Source organism: Brachyistius frenatus, unplaced genomic scaffold (genome assembly GCF_029030835.1).
Source record: "Brachyistius frenatus isolate BFR_SWC_R1_liver_20210118 unplaced genomic scaffold, ASM2903083v1 Contig_88, whole genome shotgun sequence".
Taxonomy (NCBI): domain Eukaryota; kingdom Metazoa; phylum Chordata; class Actinopteri; family Embiotocidae; genus Brachyistius; species Brachyistius frenatus.
The window spans coordinates 55,315-80,820 of NW_027210687.1; the positions used below are offsets into that span (position 1 = coordinate 55,315).

Consider the following 25,506-nt stretch of genomic DNA (forward strand, 5'->3'; position numbering starts at 1 on the left):
AAGAAAAAAAAGAATTGAAATAGTACTAAATTATAGATGACACTTTAATCACAGCACCAACAACAGAAACCAGTCTATCACAATATTTACAATTATTTGACTGTTGATTGTTTCCTGAAGAGCTCTTGTTTGAGCTGAGCAGAAAAATGTTGCTAACAAAGTCAAAAACTTGCCCCATAAGTCTGTTTTTGTTCACTGCTTACTACTACATACAGTTACATTGCCATGATGATGACGGTTGCATAACTTTATGGAAGTAGTAACTTCAGTGTACAAGATGTTTACCCAAACCATTACCTGACCAGGGTCGTGAATTTAGGAACAACCGAGCTACGTCTGTGGTATCATGGGTTGGAGGACTTGTTGTGAACAGATGTTGCCTGTTAATACCAAACAGCTGTAAACGCTGATGACTGTCAGTCAGACAAGGTTGTTAATGACCACATTATAATTCCTTTTGGGCTCTGCTGGACAAAAGAAGCTTCATTAAAGAGGAATTTCACAACTTGATGGGGAGATATGTTGTCAAAACGAGGCCATGCATCATGTGGATAGTTGATTTGATTTGATAGTTGAAAGGAGCAGCGTTTGTCTCAATTACTAGAAAGAAGAAAACCTTCAAAAAGCTTTACTACCTGTTCCCTCCAAAACCCTCCAAAGTTGGATAAACTGGACTTTTATGAAGGCGAGTTTACATGAAACTGAACGGAGCATGGAACAAAGTGAGATACGCTTCATATACTGTAGATACACTTTTCTTATAATGATAGAGAGGCTGTTGAACATTGGTGAAATCACCCTTTAGGGTCATGAGCTGGTGGCAAACATCCAGCAAGAGAAAATAACACACAAAAAAATGACACCGGAATCTCAAGACTGAAATCCAAGGTTGACGATTTCTTTAATACATTATCTTTATTCTTTAAGAATAAAATCAACACAGAATAGTTTTTATAACTCTTAACTATATATTATTTTCAGTACATACACAGAAAAAATGTTTTGCAGCTTTTTTTTGGTGTATTTTCAGATGGTTTACGTGTTTTCGTTTGTATTCGTGCCACTTGAGGTTTCGCTCAAGTGACTTTTGGCACGCTCTCACATCGTCGGAGCGCTCGGCCTTTTTCTCTCCATCCTCTGTGTCTCAACGCTCTCTTCACTTCAGCCGCTCTCTGCCGCACTTCACCTCTAGACTTTCCCTGGATGGATAAAATAAAGGCTTGTCACTTTTAAGTTAAGTTTAAGTCAACAGTTGTTGAAGGGTTGGACAGGAAGTTGGACATTGTGTGAAATCTGGTGATTAGTTTTGTTGCCAAGAGTTGGGATCTATTGTATGCCACTCTGGGTATGAAGGCGGAGCCAACAGCCTATCGCTGTCCAAAAAAACAAAAACAAACTCTCAGCACCTCGAACACCGATCGATTACAAATGTAGAACATTTTTTTAATTGGTTTTTATTGGGGAAGGTTTTTTTTGCAGGATTTTTTTGATGTAACTGTGCTTGTTGCCTAGCAACTTCACAGAGTCAAGAAATAGTCCCACACATAACCCCCTCATAAAGTCTAAACAAACACGGTGCGCCGTGTTGATTAGAGAGCGTTAAAGGTTCTCGCAGGTGAGTGTTGTTACCTTTGGACCTTTGGACCTTTGGACAGACCCAGACTTGCTTCATGCTATGCTAAGCTAACTGGCTGCAACACACATGAGTGGTATTAATCTTCTCCTCTGTTAACCTTTGACAAGAAAACACATTGGAGCAATCCACAAATGTCCATCTAACTATTTGTCTCTCAATAACGGCCTACTCATTTTTAGTAAACATGCTTATCAGTTGTGTCACATAGTGGGAAACAGATTGGTGCCAATGTACAACTAGCTGCTTAAATTCTAGTTAAACTCTTTCCCAATGTGTGTTGGAGAAATAATCCAACATAATCCAGTAACAAGCTGATTATGATTTAATTTGTAAACACAGCATTAGCTTAGTAACAGTAAAAGCTCAGGCAAAGCAGCGAGAGCACGTTAAATGTGCTAACCAGCACTCCACTTACACAATGATCTAAAATCTGTTTTAAGCAGCAGGCTAAATTAACATTTTCTAGTTTCTAGCAATAAACATCAAGTGTGCAATGCTGTATTTGACACTAAGAACAGTTTATACTGGCAGTTAATGACAGCCAACTAACTTGATCACAGCTACACTCACAATGCAAATGTATTAGCCCACAAACCTTTAAAAAATTTTTTTTTTTTAAGACATGCATTATGCAGAGTGCTGAAACCTGCACATGTGCTCTTTTCAATATGTATGTACATTAAGCTGATAGAAAAATGGAAAGACATTTTCATCTTACCGTCCAGGTATGTGCGGGCCACAAACTTCAGAACCTCATCAATGAGGATGACTGGGAAGGAGAGCTTCAGCACCACCATCCACTTCTCCACGTTCAAGTGAGTGAGCTTGAAGATCATCTGTGGACGAGAGCAGCAGCGTGTTAAAACCGCCTGACTGGATGCACAGTAATACACAGTTATATATTAATTATGCAGACACTAATAACACTTTATTATAAGACTATTATTACCCTTGCAAATAGTAATCTGTACACGGTATCTGTGTTATTCCCTGTGAAGAATATGTTGTAGTTTCTAATTGTTGCAACTGGAGATCAATGAACGTCAGATCAAATTCATGATGACTCTTGTGAATTTGTGTTTGATTGGTCACTTAGATTTATTTCAAACAGACAATATAGAGGTGTTTAGATATTGAATCTCAAAACTGGGTGAAGTAATTTCTGAAAAACTGAGAAAACATGATTGCGTGACACCGTTTGAGGAGTTCACCGAGCTGCGGCTGGTTTGATTGTGCGCCACCTGAACTTCCTTCTCTATTTGTCAGCGATCTGAGCAACGACCACCTGTGAGTATTTAAGCAATAAGGAAGTGGAAGAGAACGCAGATGTTGGAGAGGCAGCGTGGTGAGGTGCGTATGGAGGAGGAGTGGAGGAGAGGAGGAGAGGAGGCCGGACTCACGGGCAGAGGGTCGACGTAGATGATCATGAAGTGAAGGGACATGGAGAGGGTCATGGCGCCCACCAGCCAGAGGTTGCTCCAGGGGGGCATGCGCACCAAGGACTGGTTCTCAGACAAGCTGGGGAGGGAGGGGAGGAAGGTGGTTGGATGGGAAGGCGGAGGAGTACGTTAATGCAGACTGAAAATGTGCGAAGGTATATGAAAAACTGTGGAAGTGAAGGCATAAAAATGTACGAGAACAAGAGGGTGTGAAAATAAACACTGATTATGCAGTAAAAGCTGAAGGAAAATGTACCGAGGAAACTTACAGTGATTGTTTAGCTTCTTCTGTGTTTGCACGGTAATATGTTTTTAAGATGAAATGTGTTTATATCTTAACTATGGTTGTAGGTAACATCTTCATTTAAGAGAATTTGACTTAAGCTGCGAAATAAATGTGATGCAGCAAAGAAATACTTCCCTCTAATTGTAATGGAATAGAAGTATAACATTGCATCAAATAGAAGTACTCAAGTACAAGTACCTCAAAATATCCCCTATTTTTTTATCAACAGTGTTGAGGTTAGTGCTCAGGTGGAAGTACCCACAATGCAGTGCGGGTTCATAGTGTAGTCAGACCTGTTCAGAGCGTTGCACATCTCGATGGTGACCAGCACAGACAGAGCCATGGTCATCGGAGGAGCCGACTCGAACACTTCACAGCGGACGCCATCAAAGTCCTCGTTTTCCTCGTGGCACTGCATGAAGTGAGACTGACAGCGAAGATAGAAACACGAGTTCTAACTCTCTGAAATATTATTTTTGAGAGGCTTCCACGACGAGTGCGTGTGAAGAGGTGTTGTAGTTTTGGATGAAAGGTTCATTACGTGGTGAACATTTTGTGAGAAAAGGTCACAAATAACCGAAATGTAAGACTAACCAGCTGATAGAAGGAGACCATTGGGCCGTCGTCACTGTACAAGAACCACCAGGTAGCAGCTGCAACTGTTGCTGCACCGACGTAACCTGGAAGACGTATTCATATGTTTAAAGATTTTTAACCAACTCTCGTGACAAGATGTTTAAATTCAAAATCTTGAGGATAAACATAATGTCTGCTGGAATTTTTTTTTTTTCATGATGTTGTTGAAGAAATACATGTTTAGTTTGGGGCACAATACCCAGGAGGAGGATGTGTTACCATGGCGACAGCATCAGTAGGATGAAAATTAGAGACGCTGCTGTGATGAGCACTTCAGCTCTGAGTCCCATGTGGTTATTGGAGCGTTCTTTTAAAGGGAAGACATTTTCAGACCTACTGAAGGAGATTGTCATTGTACTAGTTTATCTGCAGTATCGGTACTCAAATCAAGTCAAAGGCTCCAGGTGAGACACTGCTCAGTGGATAGGAACTTTATTTGTTTGTAAGAGTGAAACGTGATATTTAGTGTAAAGAACTGTCGCTTAAATTTGGGATTTATAGGTATAACAGAGCACCTAAAGTGTTTTAGTGGATGAGACCGAATGAAAATAGTGAGAACGTACCTCCGATGGTCAGATATCTGAAGAAGAGCCAGCCAGAGATGAGGGGCTCTTTGGGGGAGCGGGGTGCTTTGCCCATGATGTCCAAGTCAGGGGGGTTGAAGCCCAGCGCGGTGGCGGGCAGACCGTCAGTCACAAGGTTGACCCAGAGGAGCTGGACGGGGATCAGAGCCTCGGGCAGACCCAGCGCGGCGGTCAGGAAGATACTGAAGGAGGAAATTAGTTTCTTAGTTTGGAGTTATTGTCTCATGAAAATAAGGGTGCATTTTATTTTGCTGCCTGGATATATATCACATAAGTGGGGTATGATGAACTCACCAGACGACCTCGCCTACGTTGGAGGAGATGAGGTAGCGGATGAACTGCTTCATGTTGTTGTAAATAGCTCTGCCCTCCTCAACAGCAGACACAATGGAGGAGAAGTTGTCGTCAGCCAGGACCATTTCAGAGGCAGACTTGGCAACGGCAGTGCCAGAGCCCATGGCGATGCCAATCTCCGCCTTCTTCAAGGCAGGGGCATCATTCACTCCATCACCGGTCTGGTTGAAGGGGAGAAGGAATCAAAGAGGAATAATGTGTGTATCATTCAAATCAAATGATTGAGGTCCCTTTGAAGAACAATGAACTCAACAGCAGTTGTTTTTTTCTTCTCACCATGGCAGTAATCTCATCAAAGCTTTGCAGGAACTCAACAATCTTAGACTTGTGGGACGGCTCCACTCTGGCAAAGCAGCAAGCCTTTCGGACGGCTTTCTTCTGATCATATGGACTGAGGTCGTCAAACTCACGGCCGGTGAAGGCCTTGCCAGTGACATCCTCCTCCTCAGTGAAGATGCCGATACGACGGCAGATGGCCACAGCTGTTCCCTTGTTGTCACCTAAACGGAGGGGTAGAAAGGAAGATTGAGTCCGTTCTGACGTCAACCTTTGCTTGATTGAGACTGACAACACTGAGTACGATATTGTACCGACCAGTGATCATGATAACACGGATGCCAGCAGCCCTGCACAGCTCAATGGAGCTCATGACTTCCTTACGAGGAGGGTCGAGCATGCCGACACAGCCCACAAAGGTCAAGTCAGTCTGGAAATAAGGACGTGAAAAGTTTAATGTCCAACTCAGAAGCAGGAAAATGATCTACTGCAACATTTCCGTGTTAAACATAATGTCGGGAGCCAGGTAGGATCCTGTATGTTTGTATGTCTGTGGTGTCTTTACTTTTCATTCACCCACCTCATAGTCTGCAAACTTGGTGGAGTCCTCCAGGTTCATCTCCTCCTTCCTTATAGGTGAGTCGCAGGTGGCCAGAGCCAAACAGCGGAGGGTGTCGCGCCCGGTGCCCCACTCCTTGATGACTGACAGGATGTTGTCTTTGATCGGGCCGCTCAGCGGGACACGGCTGGTGCCCACACGGACGTACGCACAGCGGTCAATCACACCCTCTGGAGCGCCCTGATGACACAGTAAAGACAATCAGTTTTCTTTCTTAAACACATATTTGTCTTCCGTATTTATGATGATCGTTCATGACAATGTCTCATCTGAGGCCTTTACAGAATCCCTTTGCTTGAATATATCTTGGTAAAAACCCCTTTGTGTGTGCGCGCCGTGTCCCTCACTCACTTTGACAAACATCTTGTTTCCCACAGGAGCCTTGGCGGACTTGGCAGGAGAGCAGTACACTGACATGGACTTTCTGTCTCTGGAGAACTCCAGGGTGAACTCCTTCTTCATCAGCTGCTTGATAACCTGTCAGGAAGTGAGAGAAGACAAGGTGAACTGAAGGAGGGTCAAAAAGATCAAACCTCACCCTGGAGTCAAGCACCGCCAGCTAAGCAACTGTTTATGTTTCCTATTAACATTTTAAACATTAAACCAGATTCATGTGTTTTCTGGGCTGACTGGGAGGTAGTACTATAATACTGACATATTGTCATCCTTAACTTGTTCGCTCATTTACACTTCCAGGAATCCTGGAGCAACATTAGCAGTTATTTCACGCTGTGTTTCTGGCAACTTCTAAAAGTTTTTTTTTCTCCTGAGGGAAGTACCTGACTATTTAGCTGCTAATGCTCTGCTTTAATCACCATTACGTTTGTCTGTCTTCAGTCTGGTACTGCGCAGGTACTGTAAAATGAGTTATTAGAACTTTTTTTCTGAAAACAGCTTCCTGATGCATCTGGAATGAAAAGTAAACCAAAGTAGTAAAATTATCGGGCGTAAAACCAAATGAATAGGGTGCAAAACACTGAACTAATTTGAAGAATTTAAGGGAACTATATAACCAAATATTAGCATTTAAGGTTGTTTAATTCTAATGGATGAGGCTTGAAAAATGAATTTAAAAGTGTAAAAACTTAAATGTTGGAAATGTCGTAGAATAACTCGCTACATACTGTATGACATCTTTTATGCACTTACAGAACAGCAAGCGTCGGCCCTCTCCACCTTGGACAGACCACGCACTTCAGTGTTGAACACGTTCATCTTCTCCACCAAACAGCTCAGGGCCGTCTCAGTGGCCTCCCCCACTTTCTCATAAATCCCCTTGGACTGCATTATGGAGAGAAAGAAGGAATAATAAATACAGAGAAAGAAAGAAAGGCAGCGTATTTGTTGTTTGACACACGCAAAACATAAATGAGCGTAAGAAATTCTGAGTGCTCTGCAGACCTCATTGTAGTCCAGAGAAGAGTCGTTGCACAGAGCGCAGATGGTTGCAATCTCAACCAGTCCGTCGTACTGTCCGCACTTCACCATCATGTTACCCTTCGTACTGGTAGAAAAGATGTGACAGAAACACTCTGTGTTCAGAACGGGTCACAGTGATCATGGTCTGTTCGTTCATTTCCAACTCTTTGGTCACTTACACTTCTCCCTCGGGGGTGTACTTTGACCCCGAAATGTCAAACTGGCCGAGGGAAATGCTGTCACCATCGACTTTATCAATGATGAACATCTGCACGGAAACATGACAAAAACCAAAGTTATCGCAATTGATCGTATCTATCGATTGATTGAAAATGCATGTAGGTTTATTTGTGCACGTGAGTGAACCCACCTTGGTGACACACATCTGGTTGGTGGTGAGGGTGCCGGTCTTGTCGGAGCAGATGACTGAGGTGCAGCCCAGGGTCTCTACGGACGGCAGGCTTCTGACGATGGCGTTCTTCTTGGCCATACGACGTGTTCCCAGTGCCAGGCAAGTGGTGATGACAGCGGGCAGGCCTGCGGTGGGCAGAGGGAGAGATGAAGCAACGAGGTGATAAATTAAATACACAATCAGGCTGCTTTTAAACAGCGAGGATGGGTTGAAAGTTGGACAAAAACATGAGGAACGTCTAAAGCCAAAGAACCAAGGGACAAGAACAACTGATCTGACATGTGCCAAAATCACCTGGACGGTAGGGACTGTATCGCTGGCCAGGCTAATAATAGTGGTGGTCCCTACACAGTCCTTAACACATCGACTGGAGGACACCCGAATTACTGCGTTCTCCGAATCTATTGCTGTGGAGGGAGGGGCCGCTGAGAGCTGCTCAGTCCTCCTGCACTTGGACGGAGATCTGTGTTCAGATTCTTGGCAAAAATGAACTGTGACAATGGAGTGGAGAAGGTCTGGAGAGAGTCCAGTTCAGTGACATTATAATGGTATCTGTGTTTGCCGATGATGTTGTCCTTATGGCATCATGAGGCTGTGATCTCTGATGAGCGTTGGCAGTACAGCTGACTGCAGTGTGACTGGGAGGATTACGAACTTCCAAATCTTAAACTGTTTTTTACCAGAAAATGTAATCAGTCACATTCATGAGACAACAAACAAGGTAACAGTTCTTCCGAATTTTGAATTGTGTTAACTGAATTCACTTCAAAGGGATCCAAAAGTTAATTTATTTGTATTTTTTTCCCCCTCGTTTGTCCTCATTTGTCAATGCTTTCATCCATTTTCTGAGACTTATCTGTGTCAATGTCACAGAAATTTAAGTAATTATATCATTAGTAACGGTTGTTGTTTTTTTTTTTACAAAATACTGCAACATGTTATACTGTGATAAATAACTCCAGGCCAAATTGTCCCAACAGGGTTTCATAATACTTCGGCCCGTATGATCATAAAGCAGAAAATACTTTGTGGTATTAAAAAGATGTTAAAAAGTCTTCAATTCAACTTGGTAAACCCTGCAAAACTCAAGAGTGGAGGAGTTACAATGATGACCCTCTGAAAGCTATTGATTTATCATCTAAACGTCCATATCGTATCTATATTCTCAGAGTTGGGACCAGAAGAATGTAAGACTCCCTGTGTGTGACAAACAGAGGATCATGATAAAGTAGTTTAGGCACCTGGTAAAGATGCTTCTTACGACTATACAAGAAAAAGCAGACTCAGCAGGACACACTATTGAAGTGGATATCCCAGCTTGCTGAAAGCACTCCACCAAATACAGCCACCAACTCTCTCTCTCAGTTAGTGGTAAGAAAATAAAACTGGACAGATCATAGATGAACTCAACGTGACAAAGACGATTTTGAATAGGCTGGAAGCAGCAACATATAGATGAGCTACATGACATGAATATTAGATATGATAATCCTCTTGGCCAAACATGGATCCGTGGGGTTTACCTTCAGGGATGGCAGCCACAGCTAAAGCCACAGCAATCTTGAAATAGTAGATTGCACCACGGAACCAGGAGCCTCCATGGACGGGGTCATTGAAGTGGCCAATGTTGATTATCCACACGGCCACACAAATGAGGGAGATGACCTGGTGGACGAGCAGCCAGAGGGATGTGTGAGACATTCGTTGGAGCGTTGTTATATTTAAGGTGCAAATTTTCCATCTAAGTCAGCAAAATTAGGTCTTAAACTGGCCCTGAGGTGATTCTGTTTCGGAAGTGCTTCCTGTGTCACCCACCTTGGAGAGCTGCTCTCCAAACTCGTCCAGTTTCTGCTGCAGAGGGGTTTTCTCCTGCTCGGTGGCGGCCATCTGGTCACGGATCTTACCGATCTCGGTGGAGACACCGGTGGAAACAGCGATACCGATGGCTTTACCAGCAGCAATGTTAGTGCCCTGAACAGAGAGACGAGACGGAGAGAGAGAGAGACAGATGTTAGAAAGTTGTTTGTCCAGGCGAGTAGAAATTCCCTCACAGCTATCGGATGGCCTGCCGTGCAGTTTTCTCCAGACATTCATGAATCTTAATGATCTAATTGATACCCTGAGGTCTTATATGACTACATATTACAACTGCTGGATGGTTATCAACCTGACTTTTCCTCTTCCTCCATCATGAGGTCAAAGGTTGAACCTCTCTTATGCAGCAAAACCAAGGACGTCAGCCTCAGCTGGCCTTTGTGTTTAGTGCTAAGCGGCTAACATAAAGTGGTGACAATGTAGAAATGACTGTATATCTGCTACCATTAGCATGTTAACATTATCATGTGGGCCTATTAACATGTTTATATTTGCATGTTGTGTGGTTGCAGGTGTTTTCTAGAATAATACAGTTTATGAGCTAAGCAGTGAAGCTACGTTCTTCCTCGCTTATAAAAGGGATATTTTTTTTATCAACCTGAGCTGAGTGCTTTATTTAGAAATTATTTTAAAGTGCATAATCCTGTAGTTCTTCAAAAATGACAGTAAATAAATCTGCATCTTTATAAAAGGTTTGTCATCAGTTCATACTCTGCCCAGTTTTTTTTACTTTTTGATTTGTCATAGCTGGAAAAGCACCGGTGTCACTAATAACATAAACAAACGGCATAATGATGATGAAATGCCACCTGAACCGACCGTTAAAATATTTCATTGCGCTTAGTTACACCTTTACTTTTCCAAATAAGACCAGTAAAAATGTCTGCTGTGAAGGTTGATGAAATAAGGAGTGAGGTTCAATAAGAAAAACAGGGAGAATGAGTCAGCCAGTGGAGTCGGTTTGATATAAAAATGAAGATCAAATAGTGGTAAAAGAAAGCAAGAAGCAGGAAAAACACTCACAGAGAAGAGCATGTTCTTCTTGTCCTGGTTGACGGCTCGGGGGTCGGGGACGGCTTCGGTGTGTTTGATCACACTCACAGACTCACCTACAGACATGGGTGTTGGGTTGATTGGTGGCAGACTTGGAAAAGACCCTTTAATTGTCTTACTGTGATGAAACACATACCAGTAAGAATGGACTGGTCCACACGCAGGGTTGTAGACTTAATGGAGATGAGCCTGATGTCAGCTGGAACTTTGTCACCAACTAGTTTCCGTACAGCAGCACACAGAGAAACACATAAAAACAGAGACTTCATTGAAATCATTTTTTAGAAAGCTATATATACTCCTTTTGTGTTACAGTACAAAGAGCTTCATAACAATCTGACTGCAGGATTGGATGGAGGGGGGAGGAGGGGGGTGGGCCGGGTTGATTGTCTGGTGTTAGCACTTTGCACTGATAGTGTTGTTGTTGAAAACTGATACCACAGTGAGAGTTGGAGGGAGAGGGAGACCTTGGGGCGATCATGAAATGAAAAGAACAGGTGTACAGCAAACAGAGCGACAGGGAGGAACAGAGGAGCGAGTCCATCAAGTGCATGAATACTCAAGCAGAAAGTTCCTCTTCAGACTCCACCCCCTTTCCTCTGGGACTGCCATAAAAGGGCCCATGTTCATTTTGAAGGACATCAAGTACTCTCACACGTGCATGTGACAGCATTTGAGCAGACAGTGATTCAGCATGATGAGAATCTCACAAAGACCAAACCAGAGCCAGTCTTTAGGTTTCTAGTACAACAGGTCACCAGTGATCTTATTTATATCAAACTAGGAGTCAAACATGATTCTGAATTCTCTTAACTGAAATCAGATAAGCCATGGAGACGATTTTTGCAACAATAAGTATGTGTCCCAAAAATGGAAAATAAACTAGTATGTAATCTTCTATAATATGCATTGTATGAACGATTTGACTTTTAGATACAAGTGGTCACCACTGAAAATACAAAAAATGTACTTAAATTTAGATTTCCTGATGCCACCTGCTGATCTTAATGGTAAAAGTCAATGCACGGAGTTGTTTAACCGTGCTGCATCAGGAAACCTGAACTAGTCCGTGAATATTGAGTTGTATAGAGAGCTTTTTAGGATACATGTTTTGACCTTTCCCCCCGCATAGCCACAGCCAGCTTACTTTAAAAAAAAAAAAAAAAAAAAATTGCTCCAGGTCATACAGCTTTTTTGTACACTGAAATTACAGCGACTGTCCTTATTTGAACCCATTATAATGTGAGCTGAGATGTCGTCTGAAGGGGTTAATCACAATTGTGCCTCCTACACCAGGTGGCTGAATAGACTTGGTGTAAATAATCCTTCCATGACTTACCGGAAACTTCCACCACATCACCAGGAGCGATCTCCCTGGCCTTGATCCTCTGCACGCTCTTCCTGTCTGACCGGTAAACTTTCCCCATCTCGGGCTCGTACTCCTTCAGGGCCTCGATGGCGCTCTCTGCATTGCGCTCCTGTTGCAAAACAAAGCACCCAAAACAAAACATGAGGTCATTTTACCATGAACTCCTTTACAACAACCACTATCCGTCTTTAACAGCAAAAAGGAGCGCAACATCTACATTTATAGCGTATGCAGAGGTAGCAGAACAACAAATGCAGAACAAAACGGTTCCCCTCCTAAATGTCTGCTGAGTCTGAGCTGTTCAAACAGAGCGATGTTTTCATCTCGCTTAAGTCAAAATTATCGTATGAAGAGGTTTTCCTGATTTGCTACCACATTAAAGTACATCAACCTTGAAATTCTAAATGATAACATGTTATTTTTTAATTTAAAAATGTATAATTGTTTGACATTCAACAAATCTTTAGTGCGCATCAGTGTGTGCTATCCAGCAGCAGGAGCAGCCTGAAACTGAACAACAGGTTGGTCCGAGCAGTGTAACGGGCCGACGTTGGGTTCAGTCTGTGGTTTCTTCCAAGGCTGCCCCCGACCGCCTCAAAGTGTAAAGCCCGACTTATGCCAGCTGCCCTCCCTCTCGCCGTTCTCCTTCATACCCCCCATGTGTGAATCCTTGTGCATAGTTTCCAAATGACTGCCGCTGAGTTGATATGGACTCCCCCACCACACACACACACACACACACACACACACACACACACACACACACACACACACACACACACACACACACACACACACACACACACACACACACACACACACACACACAACAGGCTTGTGGTAACATGATTGTCCCTCTGTATTTTTACTGTGGATTGTAATGAGGGAGACTGCAGCTTGACCCTTGAAAATCAGGACATGTCCCAGTACGTCACCCCCCCCCCCCCCCACACCCCTCCCTCACTCCCTCCCTCACTCCCTCTCCCCACTCCACTGCACTCGCCCTGTTGGCTTAACCTTTTAACCTTTTGACTGACGTAATGCCTCTTGTTCTTCCCTTGAACTGTATCGCAGCTAATCAGAGGAAGGAGTGCGTGTAAAGGACATGAGGCCTGAACAGGCCGCTGATGTGTGTGATTTATTGAGTGTGACTGTTACTAAGTATATGAGTCTATTTAGGTGCGTGTGTAAAAGACAGCATTCAGGGGCAGGTGTGTGTCCTTGTGATTGCAATTGTTCCTGTGTGTGTGTGTGTGTGTGTGTGTGTGTGTGTGTGTGTGTGTGTGTGTGTGTGTGTGTGTGTGTGTGTGTGCGTGCGTGCGTGCGTGTGTGTGTGTGTGTGTGTGTGTGTTTACTAACCTGCCAGACACCAACGATAGCATTTGCAATGAGGATGAGGAGGATGACGAAGGGCTCGACAAAGGCAGTGACAGTTTCTTCGCCTTCCTCAAACAAGGCCAGAACCTGAGACACAAAGACAGATGGACAGTTAGTATTTGAAGAAACATACCATTTAGTTTATGGTGTTTATAAGGTTTCTGTGAAGTCTGAACAACCACAGAAGTTTCAAACTTCTAATTTTGCTGAATCTCATTACCAGTCCATCACTGCCTGTGTTTAAAAAAACAAAAGATGAACACATCATGAAAAACCAGGCCAGCAGCGCTCCAACTATTATAGACAATCATTACATTCATCAATTCCTAAAATGTTTTATCTAACGACCATTCTGGAACCAAAAGCAACTCAATATATCATGAAATAAAAGAAAATCTTCACATTTTAGTGACAAAAAATAGAGAATGTTTAGCATTTGTACTGGAATCAAATATCAATATTTTGTACCATCTGTTCACCTTAATATTGGGGTCAATATATTTACTTAAAAATTCCAAACTTAAACCCCTCAAACTCTGATCTCCCTCCTTATTGTGCCGAATGTTCGGATAGACACTCTTTACAAAAATCTAACACCTCTGTGAAACTCTATGATGCTTTGCTAAAACTGTTAATCAATCAATTAGCTGATTGACAAAGTAAACTGTTTGATCAGTTCATCATTTAAAACACTGATTAAAGCAGTAAAAATAGGGAGATTTTTTTTTCAAGAATTTCAATGTTATTTGGGACTGTCGGACAAAAAGTAAACAAAACAAAACAAAAAATTGCAATTTATAGACATCATTTCTTATGATGGAAAGTTTCCACCATTTTTCTGCTAATATAAAAATATAAAGAAAATGCATACGTTGTGTAAAATACTCAAACCTAAGAGCCCCGTGCTTTTGTATAGTGGCATCAAAACTGCCACTTACATTACATAAGTAATGAGTATATTTAAATTCTGTTGTTAGAAATAATTATTGATTTGTAATGCTGGATCCATTGTGTGTATGTTTGGACTGAAGAGGTTCATTTAATGACACTGACTCCTTCATTAAGAGTTCAAATACGACATTACTGCTGTTGCTAAGCCTTTGATGCTGTAAGTGTCTTTACATTTGTTGTGCACCTGTTGCTCAGGATGACAGCATTATCTTTTACTGCTGACTAGCATAAAACATAAACATAAATTTGTCACGGCGAGGAGCTATTTATGACAGTTATGAAGCATCTGTGGATCGAATGACATTTTCACTTTGCCACTGTTGTATCTTGTGTCTTCCTATGTGTGAAATCTGTCCTCGACACGTGGCTCTTTTCCAAACCTATAGTGTGCAACACGTGTGCGCCCCTGCGAGTCCCATGTTACTGTTTCGGAAAGGCTTTGTGTTGACATTGACACAGATTAGTTGCAGGCCAGCGGAGCACAGACATAACCTGCGAGAAAAGAGTCGAGTCCTCCCCATCTTTCTCTTGTAGCGTTCAGATTTTTCGCTCAGCACCATATTCTATTTATCTACTTTTCATCCTCCATCTTCTCTCCCCCCCTTTTTTAAAAATAGGCTTGATTGCTGACTCTCTCCAGTCTGTCTTCACCTTGCTTCTCTTCAAAGACACAATCGATCTCCAGAACGAGCGTCACAGTCTGTCAGCACGTTGCAGTGGCAGAACATTCCTGTGTGTATGAATAGGACGACCGTGTATTTGCAGTATTTAGTGTTCTCTCTTTTAGAAACCATATACGACTGTGAATCGTTCACTCTCGTTTGTCATTGCAACAAACAATGCCATTGTGCAACCCAATCCCCCGACCCTCTCCCTCTCTGGCTGTCTCTCACTCTCTCCTGCTGCCGCGAGCCATCCCTCGTTCCTTCCCTGACCTTTGTCCAAGGATACAGTTTCTCGTCCTGGCTTGAGACTTTCTTAAAATAAAGCTCCCGCCATGCATATGTGCTCACACACACTCGCTGCCTCTCTCTTCCTGTCTTTCTCTTTCTCTCGCTCTCTCTGTTGCACACAGACAGCCGTCAGGCCTTCTAAGGCCATCGTGACAGCTGTGCAGGGACGCCTGAGGGCAGAGATCGAGGATTAAGACAATGTGAGCAAAACTGTTTTGGAGAGAGCGACAGCGAGGGAGGCATGACAGAGAGAGGGATTCCTTGTGTAAATGAGAGTGAGTCCAAATGTAATTTAAGAACTCGGTGATGTACATGCTGTATTTGTCAGCCTGCGTGTGTGTGTGTGTGTGTGTGTGTGTGTATAATCACAAAGAAAACTGGGGTCAGAGAAGATGCAGCTCACAGCTCATCATTGTAGCTCACTTGTACAGTCAGATTCTTAATCGTCCTTGAACATACTCTTTTGTAATCTCGTATCTTGTTCTTGATGTTATCAGATTTGTTCCAGTTCTGTCTGGTTGGTGGTTCATTAACATTTCATCATGCTTTGATACAGTGACAACTTTTAGCAGCAAATATGCAGCGTGATTCTCTCAGGATTTTTAGTCTGATCGAAATATTAACCCGAATATAACTGAAATCTAAACATCACCATTAGATTGTTGACAGACTTTGATGAAGGGTTGATATTACCTTCTCCCTGCTCAGCTTCAATATACTGCATGCTGCTTTTTTTTTTTTTTTTTTTTTTTTTAATAAACTGTACTGAATTGATCAAATATACAATCTTCTCAAAATATTGTTTATGGCTCAGATTGGATTTTTCTAGACCTGGAAATTATTTTCTGATATGGAAAATTATGCAACAGTTTTAAGGAGAAACTAATGAAAAATACAGTATGCTGCTTGAAATGAAAGAAAAGGTTACAGTTATCCTATGAAAGACATGTCCTGGCCATTTTTTCTCTTTTGTCTAGTCATCCGAGTGTTATGTTTTGTTTGGACTCAGTTGCCGAGTTACTGCATTTAAGGAGCCACTGTAAGTAAAGTAAATGTAAAATAGAGGAAGAACTACATCACTGATCTAACATGAAGCTCTTTTACCCAATTTGGAACGAACATCTTTTCAGCATTAGATGATGATAACTATGTTCTTGAATGTCTGCAGGATCCATTCATGTACATAATGTGGTATGTGTTTTTCATCGTGACAAACAGTACTCCAAAAAGATTACAAATGATTTATATCATGGAAAGGAAAATATGAACAAACTCACAAACGAGATGCAGGCGGCCAGGAGCAGGATTCTGACCAACAGGTCCTCAAACTGCTCCGCCACCAACTCCCAGATACTCTTTCCTGAAGAAGATACACAACATCACATTCAACAATGTGTCTGTCTGTCTGTCTGTCTGTCTGTCTGTCTGTCTGTCTGTCTGTCTGTCTGTCTGTCTGTCTGTCTGTCTGTCTGTCTGTCTGTCTATCTATCTATCTATCTATCTATCTATCTATCTATCTATCTATCTATCTATCTATCTATCTATCTATCTATCTATCTATCTATCTATCTATCTATCTATCTATCTATCTATCTATCTATCTATCTATCTATCTATCTATCTATCTATCTATCTATCTATCTATCTATCTATCTATCTATCTATCTATCTATCTATCTATCTATCTATCTATCTATCTATCTATCTATCTATCTATCTATCTATCTATCTATCTATCTATCTATCTATCTATCTATCTATCTATCTATCTATCTATCTATCTATCTATCTATCTATCTATCTATCTATCTATCTATCTATCTATCTATCTATCTATCTATCTATCTATCTATCTATCTATCTATCTATCTATCTATCTATCTATCTATCTATCTATCTATCGATCTATCGATCTATCGATCTATCGATCTATCTCAGATTTCCTCGCTTGTCTTTGGGCTGCTACATCAGCTACAATGACAATGTCAGCGTGTGTTTAAAAGCTCAATAAACATAGACACCATATCATAAATCATCTTCATGCCCACAGGAAATGATTGGACATTGAAACACTCATTTCTTGAACGGTGTAAGGTGTGAACATATTATTAGTGGTTTGGGCGACTGTCTATCTCCAAACCTCTGGCACACTGAGTGTACAGAGTAAGAAGCCAATGACAGGGGTTAAACAAATCACTAAGTGACTTGTCATCACAGGAAGTGAGGGGAGCAGGTCTGTGCGGACGGTACTCTCCCATCAACGGGAACATGCGATTGAAACATGAATAATTGAAAAGCAGGTGGCGTAAAGTGGACTCACCCTCCTCCGCTGGCAGCTCTGTTGGTGAAGAAAGACAGGGAACATAAATAAGGCACACCATGACATTTACTGCATAAGATCTTTTACATTTGCAGAGTAAAAATTTCAACAGTTTTCACTTTTACATCATCCAGGAATCAAAACATAGAAATCACAGTCTCTCTCTCTGTCAGCTGAGGTGCTCCACACCAAACAAAGGGTCACTGCAACCTGCCTGAACAGCAATTAATAACAATACAACAATAAAAAGAACAAGTTTACTATAATATGCACGCTCACAAACACACTTTTGCTGCTTAGGTTATTGAGTGTGAAACATGTTCAATGTCCCAGTTCCAGGGCCATGGCTTACTGGGACACTTGGCCCCAACTTTAAACTGTATATAATTATTCATAACCCCTGTACTGTACTAACCCTGCTGTGACAAGTTTAAGTGTCTGTGAAAAAGACCTCTTGGATACAGATAGTGTGTTTGTTGTCTGAAAGACAAAACTCAGTTCCAAACTCAAACTTTCCTTGTCTGGAGCATCGTGTTGCATTTCACTGCCTCACATAGCTTCTGTCTGAAGATCATGACAACTGAGCAAACTTCATGGGAGTAGGACAAATGAAGTAGATTGACCTTGAGTCAAGAATGAACCCTCTCGTTTAAATTCACTCCGTTTCAAAGTACAAATAAATTATTCTCAATCTAAACTAAAACCGGTAGCAGCTGTCAGAAACCCGACGCCCTGATGCACCTGCCGCACAAACATAACTCCCCTTTGTGTCAGTCAGATAGTTTCCTTTAATTAGACCATCATCATCATCACTGTCACACACAGTGCTGGTTCACCTGTCAGCTTTCAAAACCCAAACTACTTCTCTTCTTTATATCCTCTGTCTCCCTCCCTCGGCGTCTGTTTCTACCATTTCACACCGAGTTTCTGCCTCTATAATCTCCCATCTCTCTCAGTTTAATCCAATGAAATGATACATGTGTGTTCCTTCTCCTGGACCTCCCATCCTCTGGGTCACTTCATTAATTCCTACTCTTTCTTTCTACTCTGCAGTGCCCTATCCAAACTCTTCCCTCCAGTCATCCATCCATCTCTCTCGCTGCCTTACCGTTGAAGCCATACTTTTCCAGGTTCTTCTTGACCTGCTCGGGCGACAGGCCGCTTTCTTCAGTGACGCTAAAGTAGGACAGAATGTCCGGTGTCTCTTTCATGTGTGCGTTCTCCATCCTCGCTGAAACGGAGACGCTTCAGCATGAAAGGATAAAGCAAAAAAAAAACACAGACATTAATCTGAGGGGCCCAGCTGGCCTGATACTGAAACTCAAAACAAATGAAGCTGCGTTCACCCACCACTTTCTTGAAGTGTGGGATTGGGATTAAATAGTGGCGACCCCCCTGCGTTCACACTTGCTCTCTCTCTGCCCCCTCTCTCTCTCTCTGAGCTGTTGCTCTCCTCTCAGAGTCCTGGACTGACAGAAAGTGCAACCTGGTAAACTGTCCCGAAAAGTTTTATACAGATGAAAAAGTGGCCTCATTGGTGCTTGTCTGCCATGTGCTCACCCCTCATTGGATGGGAACATCACAAATAGGTGGGCATTCCCTGCCCTGCGGTAAAGAATAGGGGAAGAGGGAGGTGAAGGGGGGTCGGGGGGTGGGGGGGGGGGCGGTGGGAGAGGGCAACAACTGCAGAGGGGTCTGCTGCCCGGCAAGCTGGAAATAAGATGGGCATGAGAGAACATGCATTGTCAGGACAAAGAAGAGAGGCACGGGACACTGATGGGTACATGTGGGGTCAGAAGTCTGTAGAAACACTCATCCACTCAGAAAATCAATGTAAAGATGTCAAAAGATGTCAAAAATTGTCAAAAGATGTAATGCCTTGAAAGGTGTCCATGGACTAAAGAAGTTTTCTTTCAGAGCCTCTGTTGTTGCTGAAGCAGTTTTTAAACATCCAGATGAAGTGACAACGTGCAGTAAAAGTAAAGTATTGCACTTCAGGAAACCTTTGAAGTACTTCCCTGGATTTCTATTTTTTGGCACTTAAAATTTTCTTCCACAAAATTTGGAGGGAGACGTTGTACTATGAATATTTTCTACTTCACAAATAAGGATTTCTTTATAATGTTTTGGATGAATAAAGTTGTTGCATTCTCAGCTGCGTGTTGGGGAGGTTGAATTTTAAAAAAAGTCAACAATCGGCACCATGTTTATGTGTAGTAGACAATATGATCGTGTGACTGCCGCTTCGTCCACTGGTTTTGTCGTTTATCTATTTTGAAAGTAGACTCGCAACTATGTGTGGTCATACAGCGACCAAGCCAGTGCAGTGAAAAAAAAAATCTTAATTTGCAATAAAGCTAAGAATTAAGTCTAAAACCTGATATAAACTTCTGCAGCACAACTTTGTTTTTCTGCTTTCCACTCCCATTAACCATCTCACATCTGGGGTCCTTTGAGGAGACAGGACCCCCAGTTTGAGATCACCAGCACTAAAACACACAACTGTATATACAGTAAATTAGATATAAGATAACTCCAATTTCACCAGCTGCAAAAATACTTACATAGTTTATTGAAACATCAATAATAATCAACAATATGATTTTCTGTCATTAATTTTACTTATTTCCTTGAGTTTGAATGAACAACTTTAACTTAAAACGTAGTATTTTTACATCCTTGTATTGGTAGTGGATGGTGGTTTTACCAGAGATTACCAGAAAGTGAGAGGCATTAAGTTGTGTTTATTCATGATACATTTATTGCTGTAACATTGTAATAATAATATTTATGGTTGTTAATTATTAGTTAAGATGACTATTAAATCCTGTCACATATGGTAAACTGTGACCCTTAATTCATTTACTGTGACATATACTGACAAATACTTTTACAGTTGCATCTTGAGGTTTACTTTCTATCGCTACATTTTTTGCGATGTCCCACCATGGGACATCCCATCGTCCGCCTCCCGTCCTCTCACATTGTAACAGTCTTGACAACGGATGTCTTGGTCGCACAGCAGAACACGGAAGCAAAAAACTATATTTTCATTTCAGTGAGCAAGGGGTCATATTTGAGTTGAGTATTCAATTATTATGATACACTGATGGTCCCAACTTGTCCAGTCTGAGTTCCCTCGTATCCTGTCGTTACATCAAATCACATGACAGAGCATTAGAAATGTGAAAATGCATAAACATGCTCGTGCTGTAAACAGACTTTTGGTCATCTTGTTGGCAAACAGTTGCTTCCTGACACATTTGGCAGTTACGTCAAGTTTCATACCACCTGATGAATGTGAGGCCGATCTTTCGGTTTAATTGTTAAATACATGAGATTGGCCCCATTTATAGCGGTCCTTTCATATACTACATGTGTGCCTCAGCCTCGGCCAGGTCACATATCTGATAGCAACCTGTCTCAGCAGGTTGTATACAAGGATGACATGAGAGTGAATTACTGTATTATTGTGATCTGGGCAGCAAAACAACAAGCTGTCAGGCACTAAAGTTCTCTGTAGAGCTGAGGGGACCAACATCTTCAATTATAATCAGCTGATTAACAAATATTTGTTTTTTTTTAATCCACATGTTGAAGTTTGTTAAGTTTTTAATGAAACTTTTGTTTACTTGTAATCGCTTAAAAAATTAATAATTTGTGCATTATTGTATAATGTTGTTTAAGAAGTTTTCCCAAAACTTTCACCATTATTTAAATAGTTTGCATTTTTGTCTCCCCCTTCTGCCAGTGACAGTTATAACAAAAACACAGTCCACACATGCTTATGTTGTAGGCTTCGTTTGGGCTGTAAAATTGCAACTCCAGTGAAATGATCCAAATTTGATCCATTTGGTCAAATAACATTTGGAAAGTCTAGAGGCACATGACTGAATTTTTTTCATCCTTAATGAAATTAGCATAGTGCTAAACTGGAAGTCTGGACACTGGTGGAAGTCTCTGGTGAGCTTGTTCTGTCTTTACAGTTTTATGCATTCACCTGGTGAGCTTTTAAAACCTCTGAATACTGTGGAGTACAGAGAGATTTACCTGGCAGTGATAGGTTTCATCAACACTGTGCAAACACATTTAGCAAGGGCCTGAAGCTAACAAACATTTATTTATGTGTTTGCTGGTTTAACGGGTTGTCGTTGAAGGACGAGAATAGCCCAAATGGTATTGCACGGTTATGTTAGGGGTTTGGGTTATTGCGATAGTAAAAGTCTGCTCCAAGATAATTGGAGTCCAGCAAAGAGACTCATGCTCCCTCTGGGAGAAACAGGTGGCCCAGAAAGCAAAAGGATTTATGAGCCAATCTGACTGTCTGTTCTGTCCAGTGAGTTCACTGTGATGCCTTCAGGCCGGCGTTTTAATGTGGCCCTGAGGAGAACAAAGGCCCTGAGGAGAACAAATCCCGAGTCAACATTCTTCATTTCCTCTTTATTAGGCTAATAAACACTAACAGAGGTCAGACGTTCTTTGTACATGGTTACTTGTATAGACTATAACTTTTTTTTAAATCTATAACTGTAACTTATTATAATTTCTGTTCATCTAGTGCTGCTTGTTTTCTTGTATTGACCTCTGTATGTTGATGTGTTGATCTTTTGACTCACGTGGCAGAAACTACTCTGTCTGTAAGGTTTTAAAGTTTTGGACCGGCGAGGCTTCAAATGAATTGCCCTTCTTGGGAACAATAGAGTTGCCTGAATCTGAATTCTTATATAAAGGTCTGTCAGCACCATAAAAGACCGGTGAAACACTTGGAAGCAGACCAGTCATTGTTATCATAGTCTCATCATCACCAGCCTTTTCTCATCCCTCTACTTCCATTAAACTCAGCTCTCTGCAGGTTCACCGCCTCTTTCTCTCTGCTTTGATTTCTCTCGTTCTGCCTCAACATTCACTTCTCCTGCATCTCTTTTTCTTGCTCCAGGCTGTGGTGTTTGTTAAAGCTGCTCTGCTGTGCGTTTCCCCTCTGACCCGCCGTGCTGTTGTACGCCTGGCTGCAGCAGTGCAAAGCTCAAGATGGCTCACTGACATTTAGCTCAATCTCCCTTTGGGATCAGGTTACTGCGGCTCGTTCTAAGCACTGTGCTCTAATGCTAATAAAACACAGGAGTGATAATGCTGCACCACCCGCACATGCACACACACACACACACACACACACACACACACACACACACACACACACACACACACACACACACACACACACACACACACACACACACACACACACACACACACACACACACACACACACACACACACACACACACACACACACACACACACACACACACACACTCATATCAGTGTTTTTGCATAGTGACAAGACATTTAAGACACGAAAACACTAGTTTGCGATCATTACTTGGAAACAATGATTAAGTGTGTACCATGCATGTCAAATCAATTGAATTGGCTGTGCGTGAGTGTGTGAGCCATGATTTTATTTTAAAAGAAGACTTTATTGCAGTGACAGGTCCATTTGGTTTGAAAGAAAATTCACATTTTTTGGAAAACAACAAGCACTTTCCCTTATTAAAATACTTTTGGACTAGTTATCAAAGCAGTGATCTGTACCGCACTGAACTATAATAGCTTATGTTTTCCTTCCTTAACCTTCACATGAATGACTGACATTATCTCTCCTTGAACAAATTATTAGCCTTATTTGGCTGACTTTATTTGGACTTTTATTAAGGGTTTCCTTCGTGCTTATTGTTCGTTCTCTGAGGGTTGACATCTCGTGTTTTCTGATGTGATTGTTGATTTAAGGGTATTTAAGTCCTGGGATATCATAGGAGCACTGTGTCCTCCCCCTCGTCTATAAAACAGGATGTTCTCCTCTGTCGACCCCTCACCGCTCTGACATGTCAGAATGTCACCCCAAGACTTGAGTGACTGTTATTGTAACATTTAGTTCATGCATCAGATCAAATGGATAACAAGGAGAAATGTAACTAATCATTCTCTTCATTATTGACTGATTGATTAATCAGGTGTGTTTTCAACTAATTGTTTCATTTACACAATGCCAGAAAATAGTAAAAAGTCCCCGTTTGAATTAGTCACAGACAAAAGTGATGTGTTCAATTTTCTTGTTTTGTCTGTACAAAATCCAAAGTTATTTAGTTTACCTTCATGTAGAACAAGAAAGAGCATCACATCCTGAAAGGCAGCAAATATTTTACACTTTGGAATTACAAAATGTGTTGATTTAAGTTGCTGACAAAATTAACGACATATAACTCATCTGTCATTTGTATTAAAAGTTAAATTATTGTATTTAATACACACTAGTGCAGAGATAACTTATTAAGGCCAAAGGGAAAACAAAAATAATAGTACTTAGGAAACTAGTGACAATGTGCACAACTAAAATACGCACACACAAAAAAGTAAAGAATACTAACAACTTCAAATTTGTGACTGTCTCTTGGTTGTCCTCTCTTATCAATCTATTTATTTGTTTGTTTGTTTCTTAGTTTGGACACTGGAGTCTTTTCCACATTTTCCTTTCCCATGAAATGATTATGTGCATAATGATTTGCAGCTTGGAGGCTCAGTCGTGATGTAACAAGTGTGTGTGAGAGCTTGTTGGCAGGGTGTGGGTGGTGGGTATGTCAGGGCCGCCTGCCTGTGGCTGCTCATCACTGGGATAGATACAGGAAGCCGTTTGAGGGCAGGGTGATGAGGGCCAAAAGTAGCAACAGATCGAGCAGTGGTGCGTCTGTGTGTGTAGGTAGTGTGTATACTGCGCTGTATTATTAGCTGAGGCAGGGCAGCTGGGGTTTGAAGTGTCCCACTGTAACTGTACCTATAGCAGCAGTTGTGCGGCTCTGGTATAAATAGTGCGGTGGGCATGTGGACTGGCAGCTTATGACACAATGGCAAAATTTCGGTGTTCTTTCAGGGAGGTTTGAGAATGTGACACCCTACAGGCGAGGACCCCCCCCCCCAGGATGCTGCACTGAAGGTTACATCAAGTTGGGGATAAGTGTGCAGAGCTTTTGCATGCACTGCACTAATCAGATGAATTTCCTGGTTTACCAGGAATTTAGTCACTGATTAGTGATAAAGGAATAGTTCAACATTTCTAGGAGACACATTTATTTGCGTCCTTGCTGAGGTTTAGATAAGAGGATCAATTTCATGTCTGTTAATGGAAACGGGGGAAACAATTAGCCTTGCTTATCTCTGTCCAAAGTCCAAAGGTAACAAAACTTGCTGACCAACACCTTCAAAGTTAATTTCATTCATTCATGTGTAAAAACAACAGTTGGCTGTTTTTGTTGTTGTCTGCTGGACAATTTTTTGGTCAATGCAGCAGATTATAAGCAAAAAATAGTTACGCTTATAACTCCCCATTCAAACTTTACTTTACTTTTACTTGACACCTTTTGTGCAGAATAAAAACATGAGGTAAAAAACCCCACCAATGAAAATCAAGATTTTAACTTCCATGTTTTTTAGTTGTTAAAAGACATAACGTCACCGAAATAAGCAGTCGCGCCATTGCTGAGCATTTCCACTTTGTAACTGTCTCAAAAACGTTCGAGGCTCAATCTTACACTCGGCGCAAAGCGTCGCCGGGGTAACGCAAGCGTGCGTCTTTCATAGTTTAACTTGAGCCAACTAAGTGCACACTTCAAGACAATTAGGCTATATTAAGAGTCGAAGCCTGTCAGTGGCAGAAACAAACACTTTAAGAAGACGTACACTGACAGGCTGCAGTTTCCCCAAAGAATTACTTTCAGTCTGTCTCGCGGCGGCTTTTCACTCCCTATTTATCATGATTGGAAAATCAGGTCCACTTTGAAAAACACCAAAGTTTCCTTTTAAGTGATTTTTCCTATCATACAGTTTACACCTGGCAGAGGTTGAAATTTGCGAATGAAAAAGGAAGAAAATGTGTTTTTATTACTTCATTACAAA

The 25,506-nt window shown here is 41.6% G+C and overlaps 1 protein-coding gene across 1 annotated transcript; it reads right to left on the bottom strand.

Annotated features, from left to right (window-relative positions):
• Positions 1 to 877: 877 nt before the first annotated feature.
• On the bottom strand, positions 878 to 19,037 carry atp2a1 (ATPase sarcoplasmic/endoplasmic reticulum Ca2+ transporting 1). The gene is made up of 25 exons (XM_069709983.1): positions 18,910 to 19,037; positions 18,668 to 18,804; positions 17,560 to 17,577; positions 16,517 to 16,599; positions 13,318 to 13,422; positions 11,929 to 12,067; positions 10,726 to 10,806; positions 10,560 to 10,645; positions 9,477 to 9,632; positions 9,185 to 9,326; positions 7,620 to 7,786; positions 7,429 to 7,517; positions 7,232 to 7,334; positions 6,980 to 7,111; positions 6,182 to 6,307; positions 5,792 to 6,010; positions 5,530 to 5,641; positions 5,212 to 5,435; positions 4,876 to 5,096; positions 4,561 to 4,763; positions 3,956 to 4,041; positions 3,655 to 3,788; positions 3,037 to 3,154; positions 2,355 to 2,472; positions 878 to 1,199 (listed from the first exon to the last, which is right to left on the bottom strand). Exons 2-25 carry the CDS (start codon positions 18,783 to 18,785, stop codon positions 1,189 to 1,191), a joined length of 2,991 nt encoding a protein of 996 aa, XP_069566084.1. The 5' UTR covers positions 18,786 to 18,804; positions 18,910 to 19,037; the 3' UTR covers positions 878 to 1,188.
• Between the last annotated feature and the right edge of the window lie 6,469 nt (positions 19,038 to 25,506).